General features: G+C 42.7%; 2 protein-coding genes across 2 annotated transcripts in view; both read right to left on the bottom strand.

Annotated features, from left to right (window-relative positions):
- The window catches only part of LOC127351852 (uncharacterized), a 54,659-nt gene extending 37,740 nt beyond the window's left edge, over positions 1 to 16,919 (bottom strand). Inside the window, exons 1-5 of the mRNA XM_051379811.1 lie at positions 16,901 to 16,919; positions 12,078 to 12,154; positions 11,601 to 11,921; positions 11,180 to 11,458; positions 10,354 to 10,413 (exon numbers count right to left, since the gene is read on the bottom strand). Coding sequence (XP_051235771.1) covers positions 10,354 to 10,413; positions 11,180 to 11,458; positions 11,601 to 11,921; positions 12,078 to 12,138 — 721 coding nt within the window. The 5' untranslated portion in view covers positions 12,139 to 12,154; positions 16,901 to 16,919. The remainder of the gene's footprint in view (positions 1 to 10,353; positions 10,414 to 11,179; positions 11,459 to 11,600; positions 11,922 to 12,077; positions 12,155 to 16,900) is intronic.
- On the bottom strand, positions 13,824 to 16,944 carry LOC127351853 (uncharacterized). Its single transcript, XM_051379812.1, has 7 exons — positions 16,828 to 16,944; positions 16,263 to 16,592; positions 15,869 to 16,120; positions 15,621 to 15,734; positions 15,071 to 15,172; positions 14,952 to 14,980; positions 13,824 to 14,055 (listed from the first exon to the last, which is right to left on the bottom strand). The coding sequence occupies exons 1-7, from the start codon at positions 16,937 to 16,939 to the stop codon at positions 13,945 to 13,947; spliced, it is 1,050 nt and encodes a 349-aa protein (XP_051235772.1). The 5' UTR covers positions 16,940 to 16,944; the 3' UTR covers positions 13,824 to 13,944.
- Between the last annotated feature and the right edge of the window lie 9,854 nt (positions 16,945 to 26,798).

Raw genomic sequence — 26,798 nt, forward strand, 5'->3', positions numbered from 1 at the left:
AGAACAAGACTAAAAACAAACACTGAAATAAATAAAAATAAAATCTGTACATTCACCACCATTAAAAAACGAGTTGTTTCCTGACTTTAATCATCAGTTTTTTCAGTCTGAATACTTCTTGGTCAGTCAGCTCTGACTCTGCTCTGTGGTTTACAATGTACCTGGCTGAATTATAAAAACCGTGCATATCAGGGAAGTACTGTTCTAACATTAAATTCCTCATCCATTTGGTCTGTTGTAAAAAGACTTCAGTACATTAGCATGATACACCTGAGCAGCAGCCTGCTGAGTGTGAGACAGGTCACTGCTGTCAGACACACACCCAGTGGCATCTGGGATAATTTTTAAAAATGCTCTCTTGAAAATGCCTTTTAAACTTCAGCTTGCAAGTTAAGGACAGAAAGTCTTGTTAGTAGGCTAATGCTATTGAGTAGGCTAGTGGCTAATGCTAGCAGCTAGTTGAGAGAGAGACCAGTGTGATGATCAGCTAAGTAGAACAGAGCTGGGTGAGCATTATAAACTGTGAATGTAGCTTTAGTGTATATTAGGATACACTTTGCAATAAAAATAGATAATGCAGTCAAAGCAGATTTCCTGAATTTTGTGAAGGCTAGATACATTTAGGCTAGCTAATTTTAGAGACATGAATGAGCCCCAGTTTATTCCACGGAGCAGTAAATGTGTCTCACACCTTTTCAACAGCTGTGGCTTAAGCTTTGATATTGTTTTATTTTAATTCAGTTTCTTTTGTTGCTGTTGAAAACCCAGCATTCAGGAGTGCACACTGTCTGATTCTCTATGACACATTACTGTTGCAATGACTTTTATGTTGGACCCTTTGTTGATCTATATTGAGCCAGAACTATATCTCACAGAACCAGTTTGGATTATCTGGTGCTAATATGGTGTTAAAATGCACTAGAATACAGGAAATGGCATCTACTTAATTGAAAATGTTCTTGGGGAAGACCCCCAGACCCCCTGGGGATTTATGTCCTCCATACATCCACATCGCTGTGTGTTGTTCACAGTCCAACGTTGAAATCCACAAAGTTCTCGTGGATGCTGATCCTAACAGCAAACTAACCTGAGCAGTCTGTCTAGTTAGTCTGTTTTAAGGCTCTATAATGTGCCATTTGTATGACATATAAAACGTGTCTAAAGTGCCCTCTACAGTGGTGAGGACCCTTCACTGTCACTGCTGTCAGATAGAGCTGCTCTGTTCTCTGCAGCACTCGGTTTACCGGCCAGACGTCCGGCTTTACCACCGACCTCCACGGTCAACATGCTTCTCCTCTTACTGCGCTGTTTAAGAGGAGCAGACCCCCACCCAGACTCACAGGCCTCCATCTCTTCAGCCTCAGCTACTGTGCTCCCCTCACTCAGCTCACCTGCTAGTTTACCTGTCTCACACGACTCACCTACAGTCTCACCTGCCTCTCTCTCCTTACCTGCTTCACACTGGTCACCAGCGACCTCAGATATTTCACACAGCTCACCTGTTACTTTATCTGCCTCACCCAACTCACCTACAGCCTCACCTGCCTCTTTCCCTTCACCTGGTTCACCTACCTCTTCTAGTTCACCTGCTATTTTATTTTCCTCACCCACTCCACCAGGAACCTCACCTGCCTCTCTCTCCACACCTGTCTCACCCACATCCTTGACCAATACACCTGCCACTTTACCTGAAATACCACCTGTCACCCCCAACTTTACCTGTCACCTCACCTGTTTCACCTCCCACCTCCACCCTCCAGCCTGGCTCTGCATCTCCTCAACCTGTTTCTCTGCAGCTCTTGCATCTGTTCTTCGTGCCGGGGCACCGGCCCCCGCACTGGCCACCGCGACCGCACGCCGCACCGCCGGAACGGGTCGGCCGACGGTAGCGGCGGCAGCCCCCGCACATCATCCACACGGACTCTGAAGCGATAATCAAACTCTTCATCCTTGTTGCTCAGTAACATGAAGAGCTGCCTGCGGTGAGACTAACACCTTCCTTATTGGTGACACCACCTTTCCATGTCTGGACAGTTCTTTAATCAAGAATTCATCACTTATGAACGGGTACGTTTGATAAAGTGACCCTTGTAGCCGGCTGTATCAGCGGTGTCACCGGCTCAAACATCCCATTCACCGTAATGCCCGTCTCTACCAACCTGTTCACCTGTTCTACCTTCTCTAGGAACAGAACCACCGCACTGTTCATACGGGCAGCGGACTTCACAGAGCCGTACCCGATGATTTCCCCCACGGCCAGTGCTACCTCCTCCACCCTGCACGGAGAGCCGGCTCCGGTTTTAATGCCGTGCTTCCGTGTCAGCCTGGAGAATCCGCTGCTGGACGCCATACCGGCGCCTCAGAGCGAGGCTGACAAACAACAAACAAACAACCAAAGCAACAACAAACTAACACAACTATATTCACAAACACAACACAACGAAAATATACCGAAAGAAAGAAATAGAAATGGAGAAAAACACTCAACTTCATCCAGCTCTTCCACTCACACTCACAGAGAGAGAGAGAGAGAGAGAGAGAAAGGGAGGGAGGGAGGGGGAGAGAGAGTGAGAGGGAGGGGGAGAGGTAGAGAGAAAGATTAAAAACAAACAAACGAAAAACATTATGATGTAAATACTCACTGGTAATAACAGACAGATCAACCTCAGAGTCTGGACCTTGTTGTTGTCCTGATATAAACTGTCTGCATCTGTAACGACCAACATCCTCGACTGTGACCTTCTTTATAACCAGAGAACAGTTCTCTGTAACACTCAGTCTGTCTGATTTAGAGTTGGTGTTTTTGATCCGTCCAAGTTCAAACAGCGTTACTGTGTTTCCTGAAGCACTGAACAGCCATGTAGTATATTCACATCTTTGCTGACCATCAATCACATTATCACAAGGTAAAGTGACGTCACCTCCAACTCTGACAGAGAGGAGTTTTTCAGCTGCTGCTGTTAGAAAGAAAAGACATAATTATGAAAAATATATGTAATGTTAACGTTTAGTGTGACTTGTTTATTACTTGTCTTATATAAATAAAATGTAGATAATGAAGTATCTTTAACAATATTGATAAAGATAGTTTTAATATATGTGATATATGTGTTCTTACCTGTAAAGTGAAGCAGCGCTATCAGAAATAAAGACATTTGAATCCATTTGAACTCAACCATCGTGATTCTCTGTCTCTCTCTCCTTCTTCTATCTCTTGTTCTCATGCTCATAACTGTGTGAGTTTATAAAGTAGTGCTTCAGTAGAGAGACGCTGCATCTACTTCCTGTGGTTAGTATGATGTCACTTCCTCATAGTGACTTTTGGTCTGATTTAGATTTTTGTCTCTGAATATTTTATATATGTTCAAACAGCCAAAAACTTTAACAGTTTTTACTGTTACGTTTGTTAATTTAGTTTTCTCAGAGGAAATAAATAAATAAATATATTTCTTCATTCACTGAGCCAATCTAACGCTGTAACAAACAAACTATATTAAGACTCATACTGAGTCTCAAGTTCACACTGTGTCCAGTCCCACTGTGTATTTGTGACAATGACGTGTTTCACCTCCTGAGAAGAAGAAGAAGAAGAAGAAGAAGAAGAAGAAGAGGAAGTTTAATGTGTGAAGATTGTTAGTTAAGATAAATGTTTGCAATGATGCATCTTGTTTTATTTAGATAGTGTTTATTAGCAAACAGACAGGAGTCATGATGATGTTTAACAGCACACATGAACAGACAGGTGAAGAGTCAAACTCCTCGTCCACCAGAGTTTGACTCATGATGTCCGTGGTGCAATATGGTGATACTGTAGCAGCTGCAAGGACACAGATGAGATGATGTTTTAGTGGTCTGAGATCTGTTGGTTCCTTGTTCTGTCTTTGCAGTTATTTTTTTTCTGAGAACTGAAGGAGGAGGGGAAGTTATTTGATGAGAATGTGGTTAACAACAGCAGCAGAGCTCTGGTGGTTCAACCCTCTAATGATGACCACACACACACATCAGAAACACACGAGGCTCACAGGAACAGACAGTCCACAGTCAGTTGGTGAGTAATACTGTGTATAACCACAGAGTCACAAACGTTATTAGCAGGAGAGTACAGGAGCACTTTATTGTGTTACTTCGGCAAGGACATACAGCAACTTCTATGGGCTCAAATATAACTCCTAATTAAAAGCAGAGTAGAATACTTAAAAGCACAATACTTTAAAATGAGTCCTTCATGCATTTCAGGTCAAAACACTGGCTAAAAGAATTACAAATATATAACCAGAAAAAGGGAAGAGAACAGGGGAACTACAATGTCCAATACTAGAATCAGAGGAGGCTGAAGGTCCAAATATTATGGGCAGGAGTTCAGTACTGTACAACCATTAACTTCAGGTCTCTCGGGCCAGAGTGTTCCAGAGTACCCCAAAGGTTCTCACACAGACAGACAGAGCTCCTCACTCTGCCCCTGTGTGGCGTCTTAACACTATGAACCTTTCTGCTGGCTGGCGTCGTCGTCTCGCTAACTGGCTTTCTGTTGATCCACACCGGTGTAGACGTCTCTGCAGGTCCTGACTCTCTTTAGCTGGCTGCTCTGAGCTCCTCCTTCTCCTCCTCCTCCTCCTCCTCCTCCTCCTCCTCCTCCTCCTCCTCCTCCAGGTGGTTGGCAAACAAAGAATTGGTGCATTGCTGCCACCAACTGGTATCTGAATCTGAATCTGAATCTGAATCTGAATCTGAATCTCTTTTATTGGTCAGGTATGTACACACATACAAGGAATTTGATCCCGGTTTTACAAATGATGTACAAACACAGAATAAGCTCAACAACATAGACATGCAATATGTACAGTTTTTAAAGTTTAATTCTATATTTATTTAAATTTCATAAATATATATAATTTCCAGAAACTTTAAATACATGGAATGAAATTTTACGTGATCAAGGCACTGCGCCATCTTGTGTTTTCGATACCAGCCTATTATTATTCCATAAGGACGTTACTGCAAGAAGTGTGGGACTGAGTGAGCCTGCACGGTATCTGTAAGAAGCAATCCTAACTAATGAAGAGATAATTAACATCCTGGTGAGTGTGTGCCAATATTCACGCTGTTACTGTACTGTAGCTGTATGTTCAGACACAATGCATAGGAAGCAGCATAAGGTTTAATGTGGTTAAAGCAGGAAAGTCAGTAAATCAGTCGCTGATCTATGAATGAATGAAGGTGATTCTTACAGTATCTGCTGTCCACAACTGCCTTATATTGTTTAAAAAGCTTCTCCTTCAGTTCATAAAGTCCCTGCAGCATCTGAATGCATGGACTGATATGTTAAGTATGATATGCTCAGTGTCTTTACGCATGACTGTTTGCTGAGTTTATCTTCATTAAATTCCCTTAAAATGACAGAAGGCTGCTACAATATAAACATACAGAGCTGTACACACATCAGACTGGTTGGATATAACTCAATATTCTGCTTTTTTATGAAGGAGACGTCCGGTGACCAGGGCAACTCATAGCCTCATTGAACTTTCCTTTTTGGCAAACGTAGCGTCTCATGTTTCACATGTCAGTAACTCATTCTGTAGGGACTTGGCTTGGGAACTGGAGTCCAGCATGGATCACAGTATGGAGTGAACTGGCAGCTGAAGAGATGCCAGTTCCACCTCCTGTGCTCTGCCGAGGTGCCCTTGAGCAAGGCACCTAACCCCTAACTGCTTCCCCAGGTGCTTACGGCTGCCCACAGCTCCTAATGTATTTAGGATGGGTCAAATGCAGAGGAGAAATTTAGTTTCATGTGTGTAAAATGCTACAAATACATGATGATTACTAAAAGAGCATCAGTCAGAGAGGATTAGGAAGCGTTTTAACCAAATCAGGGTCTTCATTTTGATACAGTATTTAATAATCACAATCAAAATAATAATGACAATGAAAAAATTAAATAAAATCAAGATATCAAAAATCTGATGGGGGATGTGCCCTTCCAGCTTGAATGGGCCTGACTTGACTGTCTTGAAGGTACATGGTAAAAATATTACACATCTAAAACACAAGATGGCACCAGTGCCTCGATGACGTCAGATTCATTCAATATATACTTTTGATAGGTACTGATTACTCCAGAGGGAACACCCCACAGAGCTGCAGTTTTGGAGATGCTCTGACCCAGTCGTCTAGCCATCACAATGTGGCCCTTGTCAAAGTCGCTCAAATCCTCACGCTGCCCATTTTTCCTGCTTCTAACACATCAACTTTGAGGACTATTTACATTAAGAACCAGTGTGTAGATTTAGTGGTGATGAACTTGAATCTGAACAAATGATTGTTCTCAGTGGTCTTGCATCCTTTGTCCACTGCAATGCCAGCAATATTACATTTCTTCTGTTCGAACTGATAATTCAACACTGATGTTTTTCCATATTTTCAGATGAAACTTTGGAACAATAAATACAATCCCTATTTCATTAACTAGAGTTGTGGGTGCATAATAGATCTGGATGCAACTTTTAGGACATATGCCTGTATGGTATGGCATTAAAAATAAACTCCCTATCCATGTTTCTTATTTCTTATAATGTAAAATCAACTGTGGTATCAGGAAGTATCACGAATGCAATACTGTTGGACTAATGTTTAACTGAGCTTTTGGAGCTCTGTTGCTTTTCGTCTCTCTGTCCATCCAAAGCTTTTTGTCTTCCTCCTTTTCCCAACAAGGTTTTAAAGTATCGTGCGTTGGGTGATCTTCACTATGGTAAGTTAACCCAGTAATTAAATGATAATTGTATCCTTCTCAATTTTAGTGGCATTCATCCCATTTTCACTGTAAAGTAGGGTTTGTTTTTAATAAACCTATGCATAAACTCATATAACAAGTTAACATTTCATTGATCATTTTCTTCATGATGTTGAATGTTAAAGCAATTGGTCAATAATTTCAGGTTTGCATATTGGAAATATAACAGACTCCTTCCAGCTTTGTGGCACTTTCCCACCCTCCCAAACTTTATTATAGTTCCAGTAATATATTATTGGATGATTCATTGAGATGGTTTATCATTATATAACATATCTGAACCTTTCTTAGTGCTGATATGTTGGTTTTCTTGACAGAGTGGTTCAGTTCAATGAAACTGAGGCTGAGTCCTTGCTGCAGCGGCCATGGGTTCGGGTCTGAACTGTGGCCCTTTGCTTTGTGTCATTCCCCCCTCTCTCTCTGTCTACCTCCTCCCTTGCTGTTACTATCCCTTAAATGCAATAACCCCCCCCTGCAAAAAAAGTGACTTAGTCAAGATGAGCGTTGTCCCACTTCCACTTAGTTTGCTTTAATTACTTTCATACCAGAACATCATGAAGATCCTGAACAGAGATATAGATGTTAAAATGACTGAATATCAAACAATAACAGGTGATACAAAAATAACAGTGAACACTAAAACAGAGTTCATCAAGAAAAACACAATATAAACATATGATGAATTTATAGAATATGATGTGATGCATTGCTGTAGATTAAACTAGCCAACATAATATAAAAGGGTTAAAATGAGCACAACCTGAAATATCTACAGCAGTAAAAAGCATCACACACATTAATGAAGCAGTTATGTAATTCACAAATATAATAAAATATAATAGTTAAACACTGACAGAGACAATTTTACTGTATAATGTATTACCTTTGAAGTATATGTTGCTGATAATATTTATGCTTATACTGAAGTAGGGTGTGAATGCAGGACTCTTATAGGAGTATTTGCACACTGTGGTATTATTACTTGGACTGAAGTCAAAGATTGTCTTTCTCCACTGGTTTTTGCTTCTGCTTTTCACATTGTACTACTAGTTAACCTACTACTCCTCCTTCTGGACAAAAAGATAGAAAAGGATCATCTGATAAAACATGTTAGAATGTTAAAATTACTGCATATCAAACAATAACAGGTGATGCAGACATAACACTACCTTAACAATACATCTTTAACTACAGCCCAGCAAGTTCATTAAGTAAAATGTACCATTTATTATATTTACAATTCAAGCAGACATACAATGTTGTGTTACTGTGCTACTAGTTAACCTACTACTCCCCCTTCTGGACAAAAAGGCTCATTACAGCAATAAATCCTGAAAATGATCATCTAATACAGAAACACAGTCAAACATTTATCAGCATCAGTTATCAATGTAAAGTAAGTATGATGATATGAGCTGTAACTATACTGTGGTCTCCTATTTGTTTGGTTTGTTGACGGTGGCGTAGAGGTTGCTGGGATCAGCAGAGGCTCCAGCAGAAGAAGAGGAAGCTTTCACAGTGACGTAGGTCACTGCTTCATCATCATCTTCATCATCATCACCTATACCCCGAACCTGGAGAACAAGACACAAACAGCACAACACATAAATTACACAGCATTAAATGATACAGAATAATGCCACATTATGATATCCAGCACCACATAAATGAGATTTGTTTGTACATGTCCTGAATACCTCTGGTCCGTAGTTGTTGAGATATTTAGTTCTGGACCAAAGTGTTGGACACACTGACTTCACAATCCTTCCATGTAGACCTGAGCTTTAATGGTAAAATAAAGAATCTTTCCTGTTTTTATTACCTGAGAAGTGTTTTCATTCACTACCATCATCACTATAACCAAACAGACAGCTTACCCGGCCTTTACTGTTGGTCTTCTTGGTGAAGCTGATGGAGGCGTAGGAAACACCATCTTCAGGATCAGCCTACACAGAGAAGACAACATCATGGCTGCTCAGTAACATGTGGATTCATACTGACTCACACTTCTAACTTTATTCCATTCTGTTTTATCACAGTCAGCATTTTAAATTGACTTCTGCCAAAGAGGTCATGTTATGTTTCTTTAAAATAATGTCTCAAAATGTTGTACAGTGGTTTATTTGTGGTGGTTTGACCTCTGACCTCTGGTTTGACACTCATGTTCTCTTCTGCTGTAGTCCAGTTGCATCATCTAACTTCCCTTTTTATCTTTACTGCACATTCTCACACTCTCAGTACTGTACAAAATGTAAAATACAGTTCTATTTCAGAGAGTGTAACTTTGTACTGGGTGTAGTATGTGATCTCACCGTGTCCTGACTGGTTTCTGGAGCAGACTGAGTCACTGCAGGGTTTGAGGTCAGTCCCTGGACAAACACAAGAAGCATCTTACAGTTCAGTTGATGCACATGTTGTCAGGGTACAATACAAACAGCTCCTGTACAATGTGTGCAGTATATCTGTGCAGGATTCAGGTACAGGTAGTGTGATGGGAGTGTCAGAACATCTTCAGATCTGCAACTTCAGTCCAGTGGATGAATTCAATTTGACTTGAGATGCAATCCAACACAACCAGCACAAATACTGTCTCTATAAAGCTTATAATGTTCAGTTTGTGTTGACAGTGTGTCAGAGAGGAGTTGATTCAACTCTGTTGTCATTGCCTTGACCTTTGCTGCTGCAACCACAACACAGTCAGTACTGTTTATCTTATCTTATCCTATCTCAGAATGAAAATGTAGTGTGAATAACTTACAACATTGTCATTCATCCGTGTTTTCTTCCCTAAAAAGACAAAAAAGAGTCGACTTTAGTTCCCAAAGAGAAAATCCAGTTTCATTAAAGCTTCTTGTTTATGAAAGTTTATTCTGTGCTCTCACCTTTAGTTCTCTTCCATCTGATGACTTTCACAACTATTATTAAAAGTGCTGCTAAAACCACAGCCACAATGAGGAACACCCACCACCAACCTGGGAAGATATTGAAAATATTTGAAGCCTTTTGGCTGCAGGTTCCAGTTCATTAAAAATAATTTAGCTAAAAGTGAAGACAATTTCATTTTAAATATGACTAAACTCAGTTGATAGTTTTAATGGATTTAACACTTTGAGTGTAACAACTGCATCGATTAAGAACATTTTCTTTAACTACTTTCATAAAACAAACATTAAAACACCACTGAACTCAAGGTCCTTTTATAGTTCTTCCCAGAGCTTTCAACCGTAGTTTGAGGCATGTTGTTAAAAGCATAATGAGAAGGATTTTTCTTAAAAACAATGTACAGACTTATGTAAACATATATAATAATATATATCTAAGAGGAAGCTACAGCGTGAACTTCTGTTGAACCGGGGAGGAGGGGCCAACTTTGATATACTATATATAACAATACTCATTCTGTGAGAGAGAGACAGAGAGAGAGAGAGAGAGAGAGAGAGAGAGAGAGAGAGAGAGAGAGAGAGAGTCTGACACTGAGAATATCTCCACCCACAGAGTCTGATAAAGCAAGAGAAAGAGAGAGAGAGAGAGAGTGCACAAGAGAGAAAATATTGAGTCATTACCTTTTAGTTCTGTTGAAGCATTATCAGTTGTTGTTGTTGTTGTTGTTGTTGTGTCCTCACCTGAACAGATAAACAAAACTCAACAAACTGTTCAAAACTTGTGTTGGGATGTTAAATAAAACTTCAAATATGTAAAATAAAAAGAACATATGTTTTAGGTAATTATTACGGAAGCCCTAAAGGGCCATGTATTCATACATTTTATTTCCTCAGTTTTCCCGTGACAACGAGTTGATTAATTTGAGATCTCGAGATAACGACTGTGATATGATAACTGCGGTCAAGCCAGCCGTTACTCCGATCTCCGTGGTCAAATCAGTCGCACTTAAATTTACAGCGTATTCACTTCCGGTTTTCAAAATAAAGGTTTTAAGAACAGTAAGCTATAATTCGAACCAACATTTAAAATAAAATATGTTACATTAAAGTGTTTCATGCGCCCATGATGAATAAAAAACATACTTAATATCAAGCATTTTACTGCAACAATGTGGAGGAATGCCAAAACAAAAATTCCATATTTGTACCTCCAAGTGGCGTCTTTTCTCATGAGGTACTGTAAAAACACATTGCTCAATAATTCCTGGCTATGGATGGTATATTTGACTTCTACACACAAAAGAATACAAGTATACTTAATATCAAACATTTTTACTGCACCAATTTGGAGAAATTCAACAATAAAATTCCACATTTGTACCTGCTTTCACTGTACCTCAAATTAATTAACTCGTTATCACAGGAAAACGGAGGAAATAAAATGTATGAATACATGGCCCTTTAGGGCTTCCGTAAATTATTAACATTAGTTTGAAAATATTCTCACCTGGTTTCTCAGCTGAGGGCTGAAGTCTGAAGGGAAACTGCTGCTCTTTGTTACCATCAGTCACTGCACACTTCAATGAGTTAGAGTTTGATGTGTCAATGAAATGAGAAGTCTTAAAGGTCACAGAGACATTGCAGGGAGACTGTGATGTCTTCACTTCTTGGTTATCTTTATCCAGATCTTGACCCTCATTCAGCCACTTCACTGTGTGTGTACATCGTTCATATGTCGACACAGAGCAGCTTAATGTCACCTTATCAGAGTCCTTATGTTCAGTCACTGGTGAAGATGGAGATATTGTGAGAGAAAGACAACAAGAGTAAAATTAACTTCATCACTATAATCATAATTATTGTAATGTTTCAGTATTTTGTTCTAACAAGACAGTTTGAGCTGAAAACATTATGATGTAAATACTCACTGGTAATAACAGACAGATAAACCACAGAGTCTGGACCTTGTTGTTGTTCTGATATAAACTGTCTGCAGGTGTAACGACCAACATCCTCGACTGTGACCTTCTTTATAACCAGAGAACACTTCGCTGTAACATTCAGTCTGTCTGATTTAGAGTTGGTGTCTTTGTTCCGTCCAAGTTCAAAGAGCTCTACTGCTGCTGTGTTTCCTGAAGCACTGAACAGCCATGTAGTATATTCACATCTTTGCTGACCATCAATCACATTATCACAAGGCAAAGTGACGTCACCTCCAACTCTGACAGAGAGGAGTTTTTCAGCTGCTGCTGTTCAAAAGAGAGAAAAACTAAAATGTTATGTTATGTTAATAGCTAGTGTAAAAATTATTTCTTTGTCCATTTTAAAAAAGTAAAATTAAGGTAATAAAGTTTCTTTTATAATATCGATATAGCTATTTATATATGTGATATATGTATTCTTACCTGTAAAGTGAAGCAGCGCTATCAGAAATAAAGACATTTGAATCCATTTGAACTCAACCATCGTGATTCTCTGTCTCTCTCTCCTTCTTCTATCTCTTGTTCTCATGCTCATAACTGTGTGAGTTTATAAAGTAGTGCTTCAGTAGAGAGACGCTGCATCTACTTCCTGTGGTTAGTATGATATCACTTCCTTATAGTGACTTTTAGTCTGATTTAGATTCCTAAATTTCTCTTTCTCTCATTCTTCTAGATGTTCAAAAAGCAAAAAAAGTTTCAACTTAAATGTTTAAAATTTAATTTGCTCACAGAGAAGAGGAGTATATTTCTGCAGTCATCCAATCTAACACTGTAACAAACAAACTGTATTAAGACTCATACTGAGTCTCAAGTTCACACTGTGTCCAGTCCCACGGTGTATTTGTGACAATGACGTGTTTCACCTCCTTGAGAAGAAGAAGAAGAAGAAGAAGAAGAAGAAGAAGAGGAAGTTTAATGTGTGAAGATTGTTAGTTAAGATAAATGTTTGCAATGATGCATCTTGTTTTATTTAGATAGTGTTTATTAGCAAACAGACAGGAGTCATGATGATGTTTGACAGCACACATGAACAGACAGGTGAAGAGTCAAACTCCTCGTCCACCAGAGTTTGACTCTTGATGTCCATGGTGCAACATAGTGATACTGTAGCAGCTGGGAAAGAAAACAGATAATATTTTATTTAAGATGTGAGAGTCATTTTGGTTTGCCACCATTGTTTTGTGTAAGAAAAGGAAGTATTTTCATGAGAATGTGGTTAACAACAGCAGCAGAGCTCTGGTGGTTCAACCCTCTAATGATGACCAGATAAACATCAGAAATACACGAGGCTCACAGAAACAGACAGTCCACAATTTAATGTATTAGCACATAAGACAAAGAGACACTTTGAATTCTGTTCAGTAATACTTTAACCCCTGGAAGGTTTGAAGTCACAGACACTAGTTACAGCAGTTAAACATTGATGAGCGTCCTGATTGAACTGTCTTTAACTGTCAGTACATGGAGCTTCAGGCCTCCACAATATGTAGTAGCAGGCTGGTTCATGTTGTTTTTAAAAGAAATGGTCTGACATGAAGACACATGTTGTTCTTCACTGTTAAATGATGAATGACACTGTATAGACAGTGGTGGCTGAGTTTGTTTGACATCACTCCACCTGTGGTTTGGAGGTTTCTCATGCTATATGCTCAAGTTTGACATGTGAAATGTATTTACATTGTCTTTAGGTCAGAGTAGGTGATCATGTGCATCCAAAATCTCTGAAAGAAGCCTGAGTTATTAGATTTCTGTGTATTCTCAGGTCACATTTATATCAGTATTAGGGCATATTTTAGTGTACAGTGAGAACAGAGCTGTTCAACCCAACAGAGGGAAAGTTTTCTACTCGGAGAGGCAAGACATTAATCGTAAAGAATATTCACTCTCCATTATGACACTGTCAGTGCAGGAAGGAATTAAAAACACATTGTAGAATTAAACATTTCTTTATTTACAGATGATATTGTTAACATATATGAGAGACAGAAGACTGTCACTGACTTTACTGTAAAATAAACATGAAATCGAGCCGCTATGTCATGAATGGCTACAGAAAATAAAGATTTTCACAAGTGATGGAGGAAAAGAAATTTTATGAAACTCACAGTTGGCTTCCTGATATTAGATGAATTGAAGACTGGAAGTCAGGCTGAAATTGAAATGGCTCAGCACACAAACATTTCTCACCTTAGCAAATAAAAACAATCAGTTGCTCAAAACTGGTCTTGTTTTTAGCTGAAGACTTCAACTACCAGTGGAAATGTGATGTTATTTAGCTGCAGTGAGTCTTTTATCTGATGAGTTGGTGTCGATAAGGACGTTGTTGTCTGACAGAGGCAGAAGTTTCTCCAAAGTGTTCATGTTGCACCACAGCATCATCTTCCTCTTCATCATGATACACCTGTGAAACATAACACAAGCAAACCATCACTCTGACACCCTTTAAAGTCCTCCTCCACTCAAAAGCATGTTTTTCTTCTTCCCACAGTTGGCTGGTTGAGCAGAATGATGTATGTGCAGAGTTTGACTCTAGAAGGATATTTTCACATTCATCTGCTGAAAGTCGAAGTTTCTGGAAGTGTTCATTGAATAGAAGTTTTAAGGGGAGGGGTCTATGAGGATAATTTGTGACATCATAAATAGATTAACATAAGGAAATAAGAAATGATCTGACTACACTTGAACTCACCATCAGTTGCAGTCAGATCTTTTTTGTACCTGACTGGCTGCTGAGCCCTAACAGCTTCTTACTGCAGTGTTTCCCCTGTATTGAGCAGTGCACTGCCGCGGCAAAATTATGGGTGCCGCCCCTAAAATTTCACGCAGTCATTCTACTAATGATCTACTAATAATTTTCACTCCAACGATAAACAACAAACGCCCTCTCCTCATTCACCAAAGGAGATGTGTGTGAAAGGTACTGTTATAAGAGGGATAGAGCAGTGCCTGATGTGTGTGTGGGAGAAAAAAACAAGACAGCGATCAGCAAAAAAATGTGACAGTGAACTCGAGCATGGGAAAAATCTGGCAATAAATATAGAGTATACAGTGTGTCAGTCAATAATAGACCAAGGACAGTCTCCCTGTTGTTTCCCAACTACTGGAAAAGTGAATGGACTTAACCCTGGCAAACATCTCCCTTGTCCCTCATACTACGGTCTGGAAGCAGAGCAGGAAGGGCATTATGTTTTTTTGGCTGCTATGTAACATTGCCTTAGTTTTATGTGATTAATACCTACACTACCACAAATTTTCAAAATCTTCCACAAATCTAGTGAAAAATTATTCTCAACTCACAGTGATGTCATCAGGTGGTCTCTGGTTCCCTGGAAAATAAAGCACAGAGTAACATTTCAGCTCTAAACTTACAGTTTGTGTTAATCAGTGTAAACAAATGTTGGTCTGAATATTCTCACCTCGAGCTCTGATGAGAAGAACAGTAATCACAGTAATTAGGAGGAGTTCAGCCACACGCATAACCAACATTATGTAGTTCAGAACAGAACAATCTGTACGAGCTGTGCAACAGAAACATAATGTCAGTGAAGAAGGTTATTGTCAACAAATCAGAAGCACAACACATGTTAAACCGTGTCAGTGATGCAGATCTACTTTGGTCCAGACTGAAATATCTCAACAACTATTGGACGGAGTGTCATTCAAACTCGTGCAATCAATCATGATCCTCTGAGGATGAAGCACACTGACTTGGTGATGCTCTACATCTGTTTGCCATTAAAGTTCCTCAAGACGTTCATTCGATGATCCCTGAATTTTCATGTAGCGGCATTATGGTAAATGGTAGATGGACTGTACTTGTATTGCCCCTTTCTAGTTTTCTGACCACTCAAAGTGCTTTTAAACAACATGCCACATTCACCCATTCACAAACATCCACACAGAGAGAGAGAGAGACAGAGAGAGAGAGAGAGAGGTTGTAGAATTGTAGAGACAGAGAGTCACTACCTTTTATTTCTGTTGAAGTGTCATTGATTGCAGACTCTGTTGTGTTGGTTCCTGCTTTTATGCTCTTTTTAATTGTTGTTGGTTCTGTTGTTGCTGTTGTTACTGTGTCCTCACCTGAACAGATGTACACAATTCAACAAACAGTTCAAAACTTGTGTTGTGATGTGATATTAAAACTTCAAATTTTTAGTTAAGTATTGTCGTTAGTTATTTTAAACAGCTTAACATATTCTCAAATGATTTCTCACCTGAGGGCTGAAGTCCGAAGCGAAACAGCTGCACTATCCCAGAGTAATCATCAGTCACTGCACATGTCAGTAAGTTATAGTTCGATGTGTAAATGTAATGAGAAGTCTGAAAGGTAACAGAAGCATAGCAGGTAGATTCCGTAGTATTCACATGTTGACCCTCATGCAGCCACTTCACTGTGTGTGTACATGGTTCAAATGTCGACACAGAGCAGTTTAATGTCACGTTATCAGCGTCCTTATGTTCAGTCACTGGTGAAGATGGAGATATTGTGAGAGAAAGACAACAAGAATAAAATGAACTTCATCACTATAATCATAATTATTGTAATGTTTCAGTATTTTGTTCTAACAAGACAGTTTGAGCTGAAAACATTATGATGTAAATACTCACTGGTAATAACAGACAGATAAACCAGAGAGTCTGGACCTTGTTGTTGTCCTGATATAAACTGTCTGCAGACGTAACGACCAACATCCTCGACTGTGACCTTTTTTATAACCAGAGAACAGTTCGCTGTAACACTCAGTCTGTCTGATTTAGTTTTGAATTTTTCATCAATCTCTCCAAGTTCAAACAGCTCTACTGTTGTGTTTTCTGAATCACTGAACAGCCATGTAGTATATTCACAGTTTTGCTGACCGTCTGTCACATTTTCACAACTCAAAGTGACTTCATCTCCAACTCTGATGATGAAGGAGGGGGGATCGTTTTCATCTGCTCCTGTTAAGGAGATGAGATAAGATCATTAAAAATAAAGTCAAATGAGAAAATATCTGTCATGTTCATAGGTGTGACGATTATTTCTTTATCCTTGTTTCCAATAGTTTACCAGAACTTACCATGTTAGAAACAAACAACAGATCTGTTTTCGTAGTTAAATCAAATGTAAACAATAAAGTATCTTCAGTGATATTTATGAAGGTATATGTGGTATATGTGATATATGTATTCTTACCTGTAAAGTGAAGCAGCGCTATCAGAAATAAAGACATTTGAATCCATTTGAACTCAACCATCGTGATTCTCTGTCTCTCTCTCCTTCTTCTATCTCTTGTTCTCATGCTCATAACTGTGTGAGTTTATAAAGTAGTGCTTCAGTAGAGAGACGCTCCATCTACTTCCTGTGGTTAGTTTGATGTCACTTCCTTATAGTGACTTTTAGTCTGATTTAGATTTTCTTCTCTCTGAATTACTTGTTATGTTCAAACAACAAAAAACTTTGTTGCATATTTCACTTTTCTCATCCACAGTGACTGAATTCTTGATCAGCATTAAGAGATGCAGCCATCCGTATAGATATCAAAGGTCAGAGGTCACAGCAGCCTGACAAATATCCTGTGAAACTAGAACGAGGGTGTAAAGAAAACAAAGTCGATGATTACAAGGCAATTAAATATCTTTCTTCAATTATTCAGCCAATCGAACACTATAACCAATAAACTATATTAAGACTCATACTGACTCTCATGTTCACACTGTGTCCAGTCCCACGGTGTATTTGTGACAATGACGTGATTCACCTCCTGCGAAGAGGAAGAAGTCGAAATTGAACATGTAAAGATTGTTAATGTTTGCAATGATGCATCTTGTTTTATTTAGTGTTTATTAGCAAACAGACAGGAGTCATGATGATGTTTAACAGCACACATGAACAGACAGGTAAAGAGTCAAACTCCTCGTCCACCAGAGTTTGATTCTATGATGTCCATGGGTTCTCTGTCTTTCTCTCCTTCTATCTCTTGTTCTCACGCTCATGAGTTTATAAAGTAGTGCTTCAGTAGAGAGATGCTGCATCTACTTCCTGTGGTTAGTATGATATCACTTCTTTATAGTGACTTTTAGTCTGATTTAGATTCCTAAATTTCTCTTTTTCTCATTCTTCTAGATGTTCAAAAAGCAAAAAAAGTTACAAGTTTCAACTTAAATGTTTAAAATTAAAATTTCTCTCAGAGAAGAGGAGGTATATTTCTGCATTCATCCAATCTAACACTGAAACAAACAAACTATATTAAGACTCATACTGAGTCTCAAGTTCACACTGTGTCCAGTCCCACGGTGTATTTGTGACAATGACGTGTTTCACCTCCTGAGAAGAAGAAGAAGAGGAAGTTTAATGTGTGAAGATTGTTAGTTAAGATAAATGTTTGCAATGGAGCATCTTGTTTTATTTAGATGTTTATTAGCAAACAGACAGGAGTCATGGTGATGTTTGACAGCACACATGAACAGAAGAGTCAAACTCCTCGTCCACCAGAGTTTGACTCTTTGATGTCCATGGTGCAATATGCAGCTGGGAAAGAAGACAGATAAGATAGGTAGGAAAGGTATTTCAGACGTGTGCGTCATTTGGTTAGTGGTCGCTGTTTGTGTGAACTAAAGGTGAAATGTTTTGATGAGAATGTGGTTGCAGTAACAGCAGAGCTCCCGAGGTGTGACGATGATCACATAGTATCAGAAACACCAATGGTTAACACGTTGCTGAGTTTCTGACAGAACAGTCTTTAAATGACTTGAGGTAGAGCATCAAACCTCCACAGTCACATTGGGCAGAAATATATTACCTGGTCTGTTCACTTTGTTCTCAAATGAAAAAGTTTGTCACAGGTGTTCACACATTCTGTTTGGTCACACAACTAGAAAAGTGGACTGTGGTAGCTGTGGCTGTTTTCTGAGTTGGTTTGATGTCACCACTTCAGCTGCAGTTCAGGATGTTCCTCGTGCTGTACTTTATGCACACTGAAGAGGCCAGTCACTTAAGACTGTCTGAGATCGGAGGTCATGTCTGAGGTCATGTACATCCACCATGAGCACTCCTAAAAGGACATTGACAGATTTGATTCCTGTCTATTTTGATGTCATTTCATTACAGGCCTACAAACAGGATGATGGCATCCGAACACACAATTACTAACAATTCATTAATAATCATTCATCATCAGCGGCACAGCAGCCAAAAGTTATCACAGACACAGATTACAGTAAGTGTTTTCTAACATTTGAGAGGTCATTAAATTAAATCCCTGATCCCACTCCATAACAAGGAGACAGCTCTACTAATTCCTACATAATTATCAGCCAGTAAATTAAAGGGTTAACAGTTTTCTCTCATCCACAGTGACTGACAGCAACACAGATTCTTAATATGAGCTGCAGCCATCAGTAAATATGTCAGAGGTCAGAGGTCACAGCAGCGTGTAAAGAAAACAAAGTCACTGACTACAAGGCAAAGGAAGGAACTGGAAAAATGAACTGCGCTCAGTCCCACGGCGTATTTGTATGTTTTAGAAGTCATTTTAAGATTTCACTGATTACTCTTAAGGCCCTTCATGGCCTCTGTTCCCGCTAGCTACATTAGCACCGTACACGCCGTCTCGGGCAGAGGTCGGAGGTGTTTTATCTGTTTCCCTCTGGGCGGGAACGCCTGCCTGAGGAAATCAGGTCAGCTGAGTCGCTGATCTCCTTTAAGTCCCTTCTTAAAACAGAATTTTATCCGTGAGTGTTCGTGTGTATGGCAGCTACTTTTGTTTTCCACAACAGAAATACATTTATTGGACACAATTGAGGGTCGCTCTAAAATCAACATGGATAACCACCTTTTATTGTAAAAGACATGATACATGAATTCATTACAACATGTGTATAAGTGACACTAACTCCATTAAGAATCAAAGCTCATTCAAACCTTTATTCTGTAAAATTAGTAAAAAACATATTGGACACTGGAAACCAGAAATTCAAAGTCAATAATTTAACAAAGACCTCATCTGAAACCTTAAAATAAAACTAGGATTCATGGTCTGAGGTAAAATAATGCTGTGAATAAACCTTTAACAGCAGTGGATGTTGGTGTGGAAGTTGTTGAGTCTGACAGAAGCAGAAGGCTTTCCAACGTTTTCATAGTTCACTGTGCCATCATGTCCATCTTCATCACGATGCACCTGTGAAACACAGCAACACACTTCAGTTTAACTGGAACAAATAAATGTTTTCAGTTCATGAATTTTGTCATAATCCCCCAAACTGCCAGATTTTCCTCCAGTTACTGTCTGATCTGATCTTTACCTGACTGGCTGCTGCACCTGAACGCCTCACTGCTCGGCTTCCTTCTGAGTTTAAAACCTGCACAAACACAAACAGTGAGACATTCACAGTCCTGCATTACAGTAACATGAACAGTTCCCAGCAGCAGCTTATCATCATTTGCACTGACGTACAGTCTCTGATCATTCATATATATTTTTATTGTTACACATGGGTTCACTTCAGTTTTTATTCTCAACTCACAGTGCTGTCATCAGGTGGTCTCTGGTTCCCTGGAAAATAAAGCACAGAGTAACATTTCAGCTCTAAACTTACAGTTTGTGTTAATCAGTGTAAACAAATGTTGGTCTGAATGTTCTCACCTCGAGCTCTGATGAGAAGAACAGTAATCACAGTAATTAGGAGGAGTTCAGCCACACGCATAACCAACATTATGTAGTTCAGAACAGACCAATCTGTACGAGCTGTGCAACAGAAAAAGGGAAAGGGAAGAAAATTAATATAAAATAATCAGAAGCACAACACGTGTTTATCCATGACGAGGCTCTGGAGATGACAGTTTCTGTCAGTCAGTCCACCACTTTGGTCCAGACTTAAACATCTTAACAACTATAGGATGGACTGTCCTCTGAGGATGAAGCAAACTGACTTTGTTGTTGAGATTTAGAGATATAGTTGCTGATGTAAACATGGTTTGTTAATCCTATCTACAGCATTTGTGCATATACAGTACATTACATTCAGAACTCTTAGAGTTGTTTTATGTTGAATACATATGAGTAAATGTCTTTGTTTCTCACTTTCTGCTGTTGTTGTTGAAGATGTTGTTGATGTTGTTGTTGTTGTTGTTGTTGTTGATGATGTTGTTGTTGTCGATGCTGTTGTTGATATATATGTGGATCTGGTTGTTGCTGCATACATATCCTTACCTGACAAGTTAAACAAAAAACAACAAACTGTAAATTGAGGGATTTAATAATTTCAAGTGATTATAAATAACTGATATTCTCGCCTGGTTTCTGACCTGAGGACTGAAGGCTGAAGGTAAACTGCTGCTCTGGTTGAACAAAAGATCAGTCACTTTACACTTAAGATGCTCTGACTTCAGGTTAAGATCAGAAGTAGGGAATGTCACAGTAACTGAGCACTTATGCTCTGATGTGTCACTGTCTTCATTATCTTTATCCAGATCTTTACCCTGATTCAGCCACTTCACTCTGTGTTCACACCTTCTGTCAGTCAACACAGAGCAGCCTAATGTCACATTTTTAGAGTCCTTATGTTCAGTCACTGGTGAAGATGGAGATATTGTGAGAGAAAGACAACATGTAATGGGCGTGAGATTGGACCCAAGAACAGCACAGACTGAGACCAGCGTTGGCAAAGTTCGACAGTTTATTGACCAAGCAGGGTCGTAAAATCCACAGCAAGTACACAGGAACAATCCACAAAGCAAAACAGTCTGACTTTCTAGTTGAGATCTCCAGGGAGGGAATCCAACCAAACTGGAGACAGACGAGGGGTGAGCAGGCAGAGGGGTCAGGGACAGAAGGGCAGTTCAGGTTACCTGGGCAGGGACGACGAGGACGGGTCAAGGACAAGTAGGGTCGAAACCAAGGAAGCAATCCGGAAAATACTGCGAGAGAGCTTTGCATGCTGCTAAAGACAATCTGGCAGAGACTGAGTGAACAGAGTGGGTTTAAACCAGGTGAGGGAACACAGGTGAAGGTGGTTGCACTGATGAGGTGAGAGTGGCAGGCAGGTGAACAGGAAAAGTACTGGCAGAACTGGCAGTAGGACGGAAAGCCAGGAACGGATCATGACAGTACCCCCCGGCAAGGGACGACCCCAGGCGTACCAGCCCGAGCTGGGAGGGTGGAGGGGGCCTGGAGGAGGGCTAAAATTCCTCAGAGGCAGCAGAGTCCACGTCCTCTGCAGCAGAAGAGGAAGATGAGCAGGAAGAGGCAGCCACATCGGTGCCCCCCCCGACCAGAGGATCAGAAGGTCCATCAGCAGATGGGCCCGCAGAAGGCGGAAGTGAGGACGGGGCAGGCTGGTCAGGATGCCGACGGTCAAAGTCAAAAATAAGCGAAGGATCCACAATGAACCGAGCCGGCACCCAGGAACGCTCCTCCGGCCCGTACCCCTCCCAATCCAAAAGATACTGCATCCCACGTCCACGGCGGCTCGAGCGAAGGAGGCGCCTGACAGCATACACCGGACCGCCATCAACGAGCTGAGGAGGCGGAGGAGGCGGCATGGGAGGAACCAGAGGACTCTCTCGGACTGGCTTGATCCTGGAGACATGGAACGTCGGGTGAATCTTCATGGACCGGGGAAGCCGAAGACGTACCGCCTCAGGGTTGATGATGCGAGCAATGGGAAAGGGCCCAACAAACCTGGGAGCCAGCTTGCGGTTCTCCACCTTTAGGGGCAAGTCAAGGGAGGAGAGCCAGACCCTCTGGCCAACCTGGTAGGCGGGAGCAGGCGTGCGGGGCTTGTTGGCGGCAGCAGCGTAGCGGTCAGCAGACCTGAGGAGAGCAGTACGTGCCTGGTCCCAGGTGCGCCGGCAACGGTGAACAAAGGCTTGTGCCGATGGGCAGGCAGTCTCCCTCTCTTGGTTGGCAAACAGTGGAGGCTGATAGCCATAGGCGCACTTGAAGGGAGAAAGTCCAGTAGAAGAGCAGGTGAGGGTGTTGTGGGCATATTCTACCCAGATCAGTTGTTCAGACCAGGAAGCAGGGTTGTGGTTGATCAAGCAGCGAAGAGTGGTTTCCAGGTCCTGGTTCATTCTCTCTGTCTGCCCATTGGACTGGGGGTGGAAGCCAGAAGACAGACTGACAGAGGCCCCAACTAGACTGCAGAACTCCTTCCAGAACATGGATGTGAACTGGGGCCCCGGTCGGAGACAATGTCAGTGGGCAGTCCATGGAGACGAAAGATGTTCTGGAGAACCAGTTCAGGTGTCTCTTTGGCAGAGGGAAGCTTGGAAAGGGGAATGAAGTGGACCATCTTGCTGAAACGGTCGACAACTGTGAGGATGGCAGTGTGACCTTTGGAAGTAGGTAGGCCAGTTACAAAGTCCAGGGAGATGTGTGACCATGGGCGATGAGGAACAGGCAATGGGTGCAGGAAGCCGGCTGGTGGACGACGAGAGGTCTTGTTCTGGTTGCACACAGGACAGGCGTTGACATAGCCTCGGATGTCCTCCTCCATTGAGGACCACCAGAAGCGCTGCTGCAGGAAGTCTCGGGTCCGCTGAATGCCGGGGTGGCAGGTGAGCCGGGAAGCATGCCCCCACTGGAGCACATCGGAGCGGAGGTGAGCCGGAACAAACAAACGGTCAGGGGGGACAGGAACTAGGACCAGGCTGGTCCTCAGTGGCGGCCCGCACCCTCTCCTCTATCTCCCAAGTGACAGAAGCAACGAGACAGGAGGCTGGGACGATGGTGGAGGGCTCAACCGTTTCATCAGGACACTCAGGAAACTGCCGGGAAAGTGCATCTGGTTTGATGTTACGAGACCCGGGTCGATAGGACAGTGTGAAGTTAAACCTGTCAAAGAACAGTGACCAGCGGGCCTGTCTGGAATTCAGTCTCTTGGCAGATCGAATATATTCCAGGTTGCGATGATCAGTCCACACAATGAATGGCACCTTAGCTCCCCTCTAGCCAGTGGCGCCATTCCTCCAAGGCCAGTTTCACCGCCAGAAGCTCCCTGTTACCAATATCATAGTTCCTTTCCGCGGGAGTTAGGCGGCGAGAGAAAAAGGCACAGGGGTGGACCTTCTGGTCGACGGTGGATCGCTGTGACAGAACCGCCCCCACCCCCACGCTGGATGCGTCCGCCTCCACAATGAACTGGCGATCAGGGTCGGGGATCTGGAGGATGGGAGCAGTGGAAAAGCGAGTCTTGAGGGTGTCAAAGGCGCCTTGTGCTTCGTCAGTCCAGCGGAAGGATGTCTTGGATGAGGTGAGGGCTGAGAGGGGAGAAGCAATGGAGCTGAAACCTCTGATGAAACGCCGGTAGAAATTGGCAAACCCCAGGAAACGCTGCAGTTGCTTGCGTGTCTCCGGAACTGGCCAGGAGGTCACTGCAGAGACCTTAGCTGGATCCATCTGCAAGCAGTCCTTGGCAATGATGTATCCCAGGAAGGAGACTGAGGGTACATGAAATTCACATTTCTCTGTCTTGACATACAGGGAATTGTCCAGGAGGCGGCGGAGGACAGATCTGACATGAGTGACATGCTCCCCCTGGTTACGAGAAAAAATCAGGATATCATCCAGGTAAACGAAGACAAACTTGTTTAGCATATCCCGGAGCAGGTCGTTGACCAAAGTTTGGAAGACGGCCGGGCGTTGGTCAAACCAAAGGGCATCACCAGATATTCATAATGTCCAGTTGGTGTGTTGAAGGCCGTCTTCCACTCATCTCCCTCCCGGATGCGAACCAGATGATAAGCATTCCTCAAGTCGAGCTTGGAGAACACTGTTGCCCCCTGCAGCAGTTCAAAGGCTGTGGAGAGGAGTGGGAGGGGGTAGCGGTTCTTAACTGTAATGTCATTAAGTCCACGATAGTCTATACAGGGCCGCAGAGACTTGTCCTTCTTATCCACAAAGAAAAACCCTGCACCAGCAGGTGAAGAGGAAGGACGGATGATCCCTGCCGCTAAGGAGTCTTGTATGTACTCCTCCATGGCCTTTCTCTCAGGAGCAGAGAGAGAGTACAAGCGTCCTTTGGGAGGCAAAGTGCCCGGGAGGAGGTCTATGGCACAGTCATAGGGGCGGTGAGGTGGCAGAGAGGTGGCCTTAGCTTTATTGAACACCTCTCTCAGGTCATGATAAGCTGCTGGAACTCCGATGAGATCTGGGGCTGGAGCAGGAACAGGAGAAGCAGATGACAGCGATGGTATCCTGAGGCAGGTCCGCTGGCAGGTCTCTCCCCACTTCTGGATGGAACAGGTAGTCCAATCAATGTTGGGGTTGTGCCTGCGAAGCCAGGGATACCCCAGGATGACAGGCTGGCTTGGTGTAGACAGGAGCAGGAACTGGATGGTCTCACTGTGGCCCCCGGCAGGAGCATGCGCACAGGGTTGGTTTGTGATGTAACCCTCCCCAGCACATGTCCATCCAGGGCGCTGGCTGAGATGGGCAATGACAGTTTCTCTGGGCGGAGACCAAGCCGGAGAGCGAGGGCCTGGTCCATAATGCTCTCGTCAGCCCCTGAATCGACGAGGACGGCGATGGAGTGGGAGCCAGAAGGCAGCAGGAACTCACCAGTGAGGCTGGGCCTTTTAGGGGAGGCAGGACCAAGGATGGAGCTCACCAGTATGCCTCCGTTCACTGGTGAGCTCTGGCTTTTACTGGACACCGGCTGACAAAGTGTCCTGGCTGGCCGCAGTACAGACAAAGGTTCAGTCTCTGCCTTCTCTCCCTCTCTTCAAGTGAGAGGCGGGTGTGACCCAGCTGCATAGGCTCAGGATCCTCCACACTTACAGGAGCGGTTGAGGCTAACGAGGAGGAGGCAGGAGTTACGGGAGACTTGGAATGAAGGGAGCTGTGTGGCCGGGCAGAACGTGACTGGAACTCAGAGCGTCTCTCCCTCCTGCGAGCCTGGATGCGCAGGTCGAGACGGGTGGCGAGCTCAATTAGACCCTCCAGGGTAGACGGCAGTTCATAAGCTACAAGTTCATCTTTCATGTACCCAGCCAGCCCCCGCATAAAGACATCACGGAGAGCGGCCGGGTTCCAGTCACACATGGGGGCCTTGGTGCGGAAGTCTATGGCAAAATCCGTGACTGAGCGGCTCCCCTGGACCAGATCCAACAACTCTCGTCCAGCGTCGGCCCCCAGAGATCCGGTTCCGAAGACCCTCCTGAGCTCGTGGCAAAGGACTGGAAAGAGTGGCAGGCAGAGGTCCCCCCTCAGCCACTCAGCGGTGCCCCAAAGACGCGCCCGCCCAGTGAGATGGTTAATAGTATAAGCCACCCTGGCTTCCTCGGAGGAAAAGGTGAGCGGCTGCAGGGAAAAGATGATGGAGCAGTTGCAGAGAAAGGCGTTACAGGTGACAGGATCGCCATCATAACGCTCAGGTGCTCCCACATTAGGTTCACGGGGCGAAGGGAGAGGAGCACCAACTCCTGCTGAGACAGGTGGCGGAGCAGCAGCGCTTGCCGAAGCCGGTGAAGAAGATCCGGCCTCCAGCGAAGCCGGTGATTGCTCCAGAGCCTGGGTGCGGGTGTGGATGTTCGCCATTTCATCCCGCACCTGTGCCAGGCCCCGCCGATTCTCTGAGGCAGAGGCAGCAATCAGCTGATTTAACATGTCCTCCATCCGAGAAATCCGGTCGTCAATCTGGGCTGGGTCCATTTTTGGCCAGATTGTACTGTAATGGGCGTGAGATTGGACCCAAGAACAGCACAGACTGAGACCAGCGTTGGCAAAGTTCGACAGTTTATTGACCAAGCAGGGTCGTGAAATCCACAGCAAGTACACAGGAACAATCCACAAAGCAAAACAGTCTGACTCTCTAGTTGAGATCTCCAGGGAGGGAATCCAACCAAACTGGAGACAGACGAGGGGTGAGCAGGCAGAGGGGTCAGGGACAGAAGGGCAGTTCAGGTTACCTGGGCAGGGACGACGAGGACGGGTCAAGGACAAGTAGGGTCGAAACCAAGGAAGCAATCCGGAAAATACTGCGAGAGAGCTTTGCATGCTGCTAAAGACAATCTGGCAGAGACTGAGTGAACAGAGTGGGTTTAAACCAGGTGAGGGAACACAGGTGAAGGTGGTTGCACTGATGAGGTGAGAGTGGCAGGCAGGTGAACAGGAAAAGTACTGGCAGAACTGGCAGTAGGACGGAAAGCCAGGAACGGATCATGAC

The sequence above is a fragment of the Dicentrarchus labrax genome, unplaced genomic scaffold (assembly GCF_905237075.1).
Source record: "Dicentrarchus labrax unplaced genomic scaffold, dlabrax2021, whole genome shotgun sequence".
Lineage (NCBI taxonomy): Eukaryota > Metazoa > Chordata > Actinopteri > Moronidae > Dicentrarchus > Dicentrarchus labrax.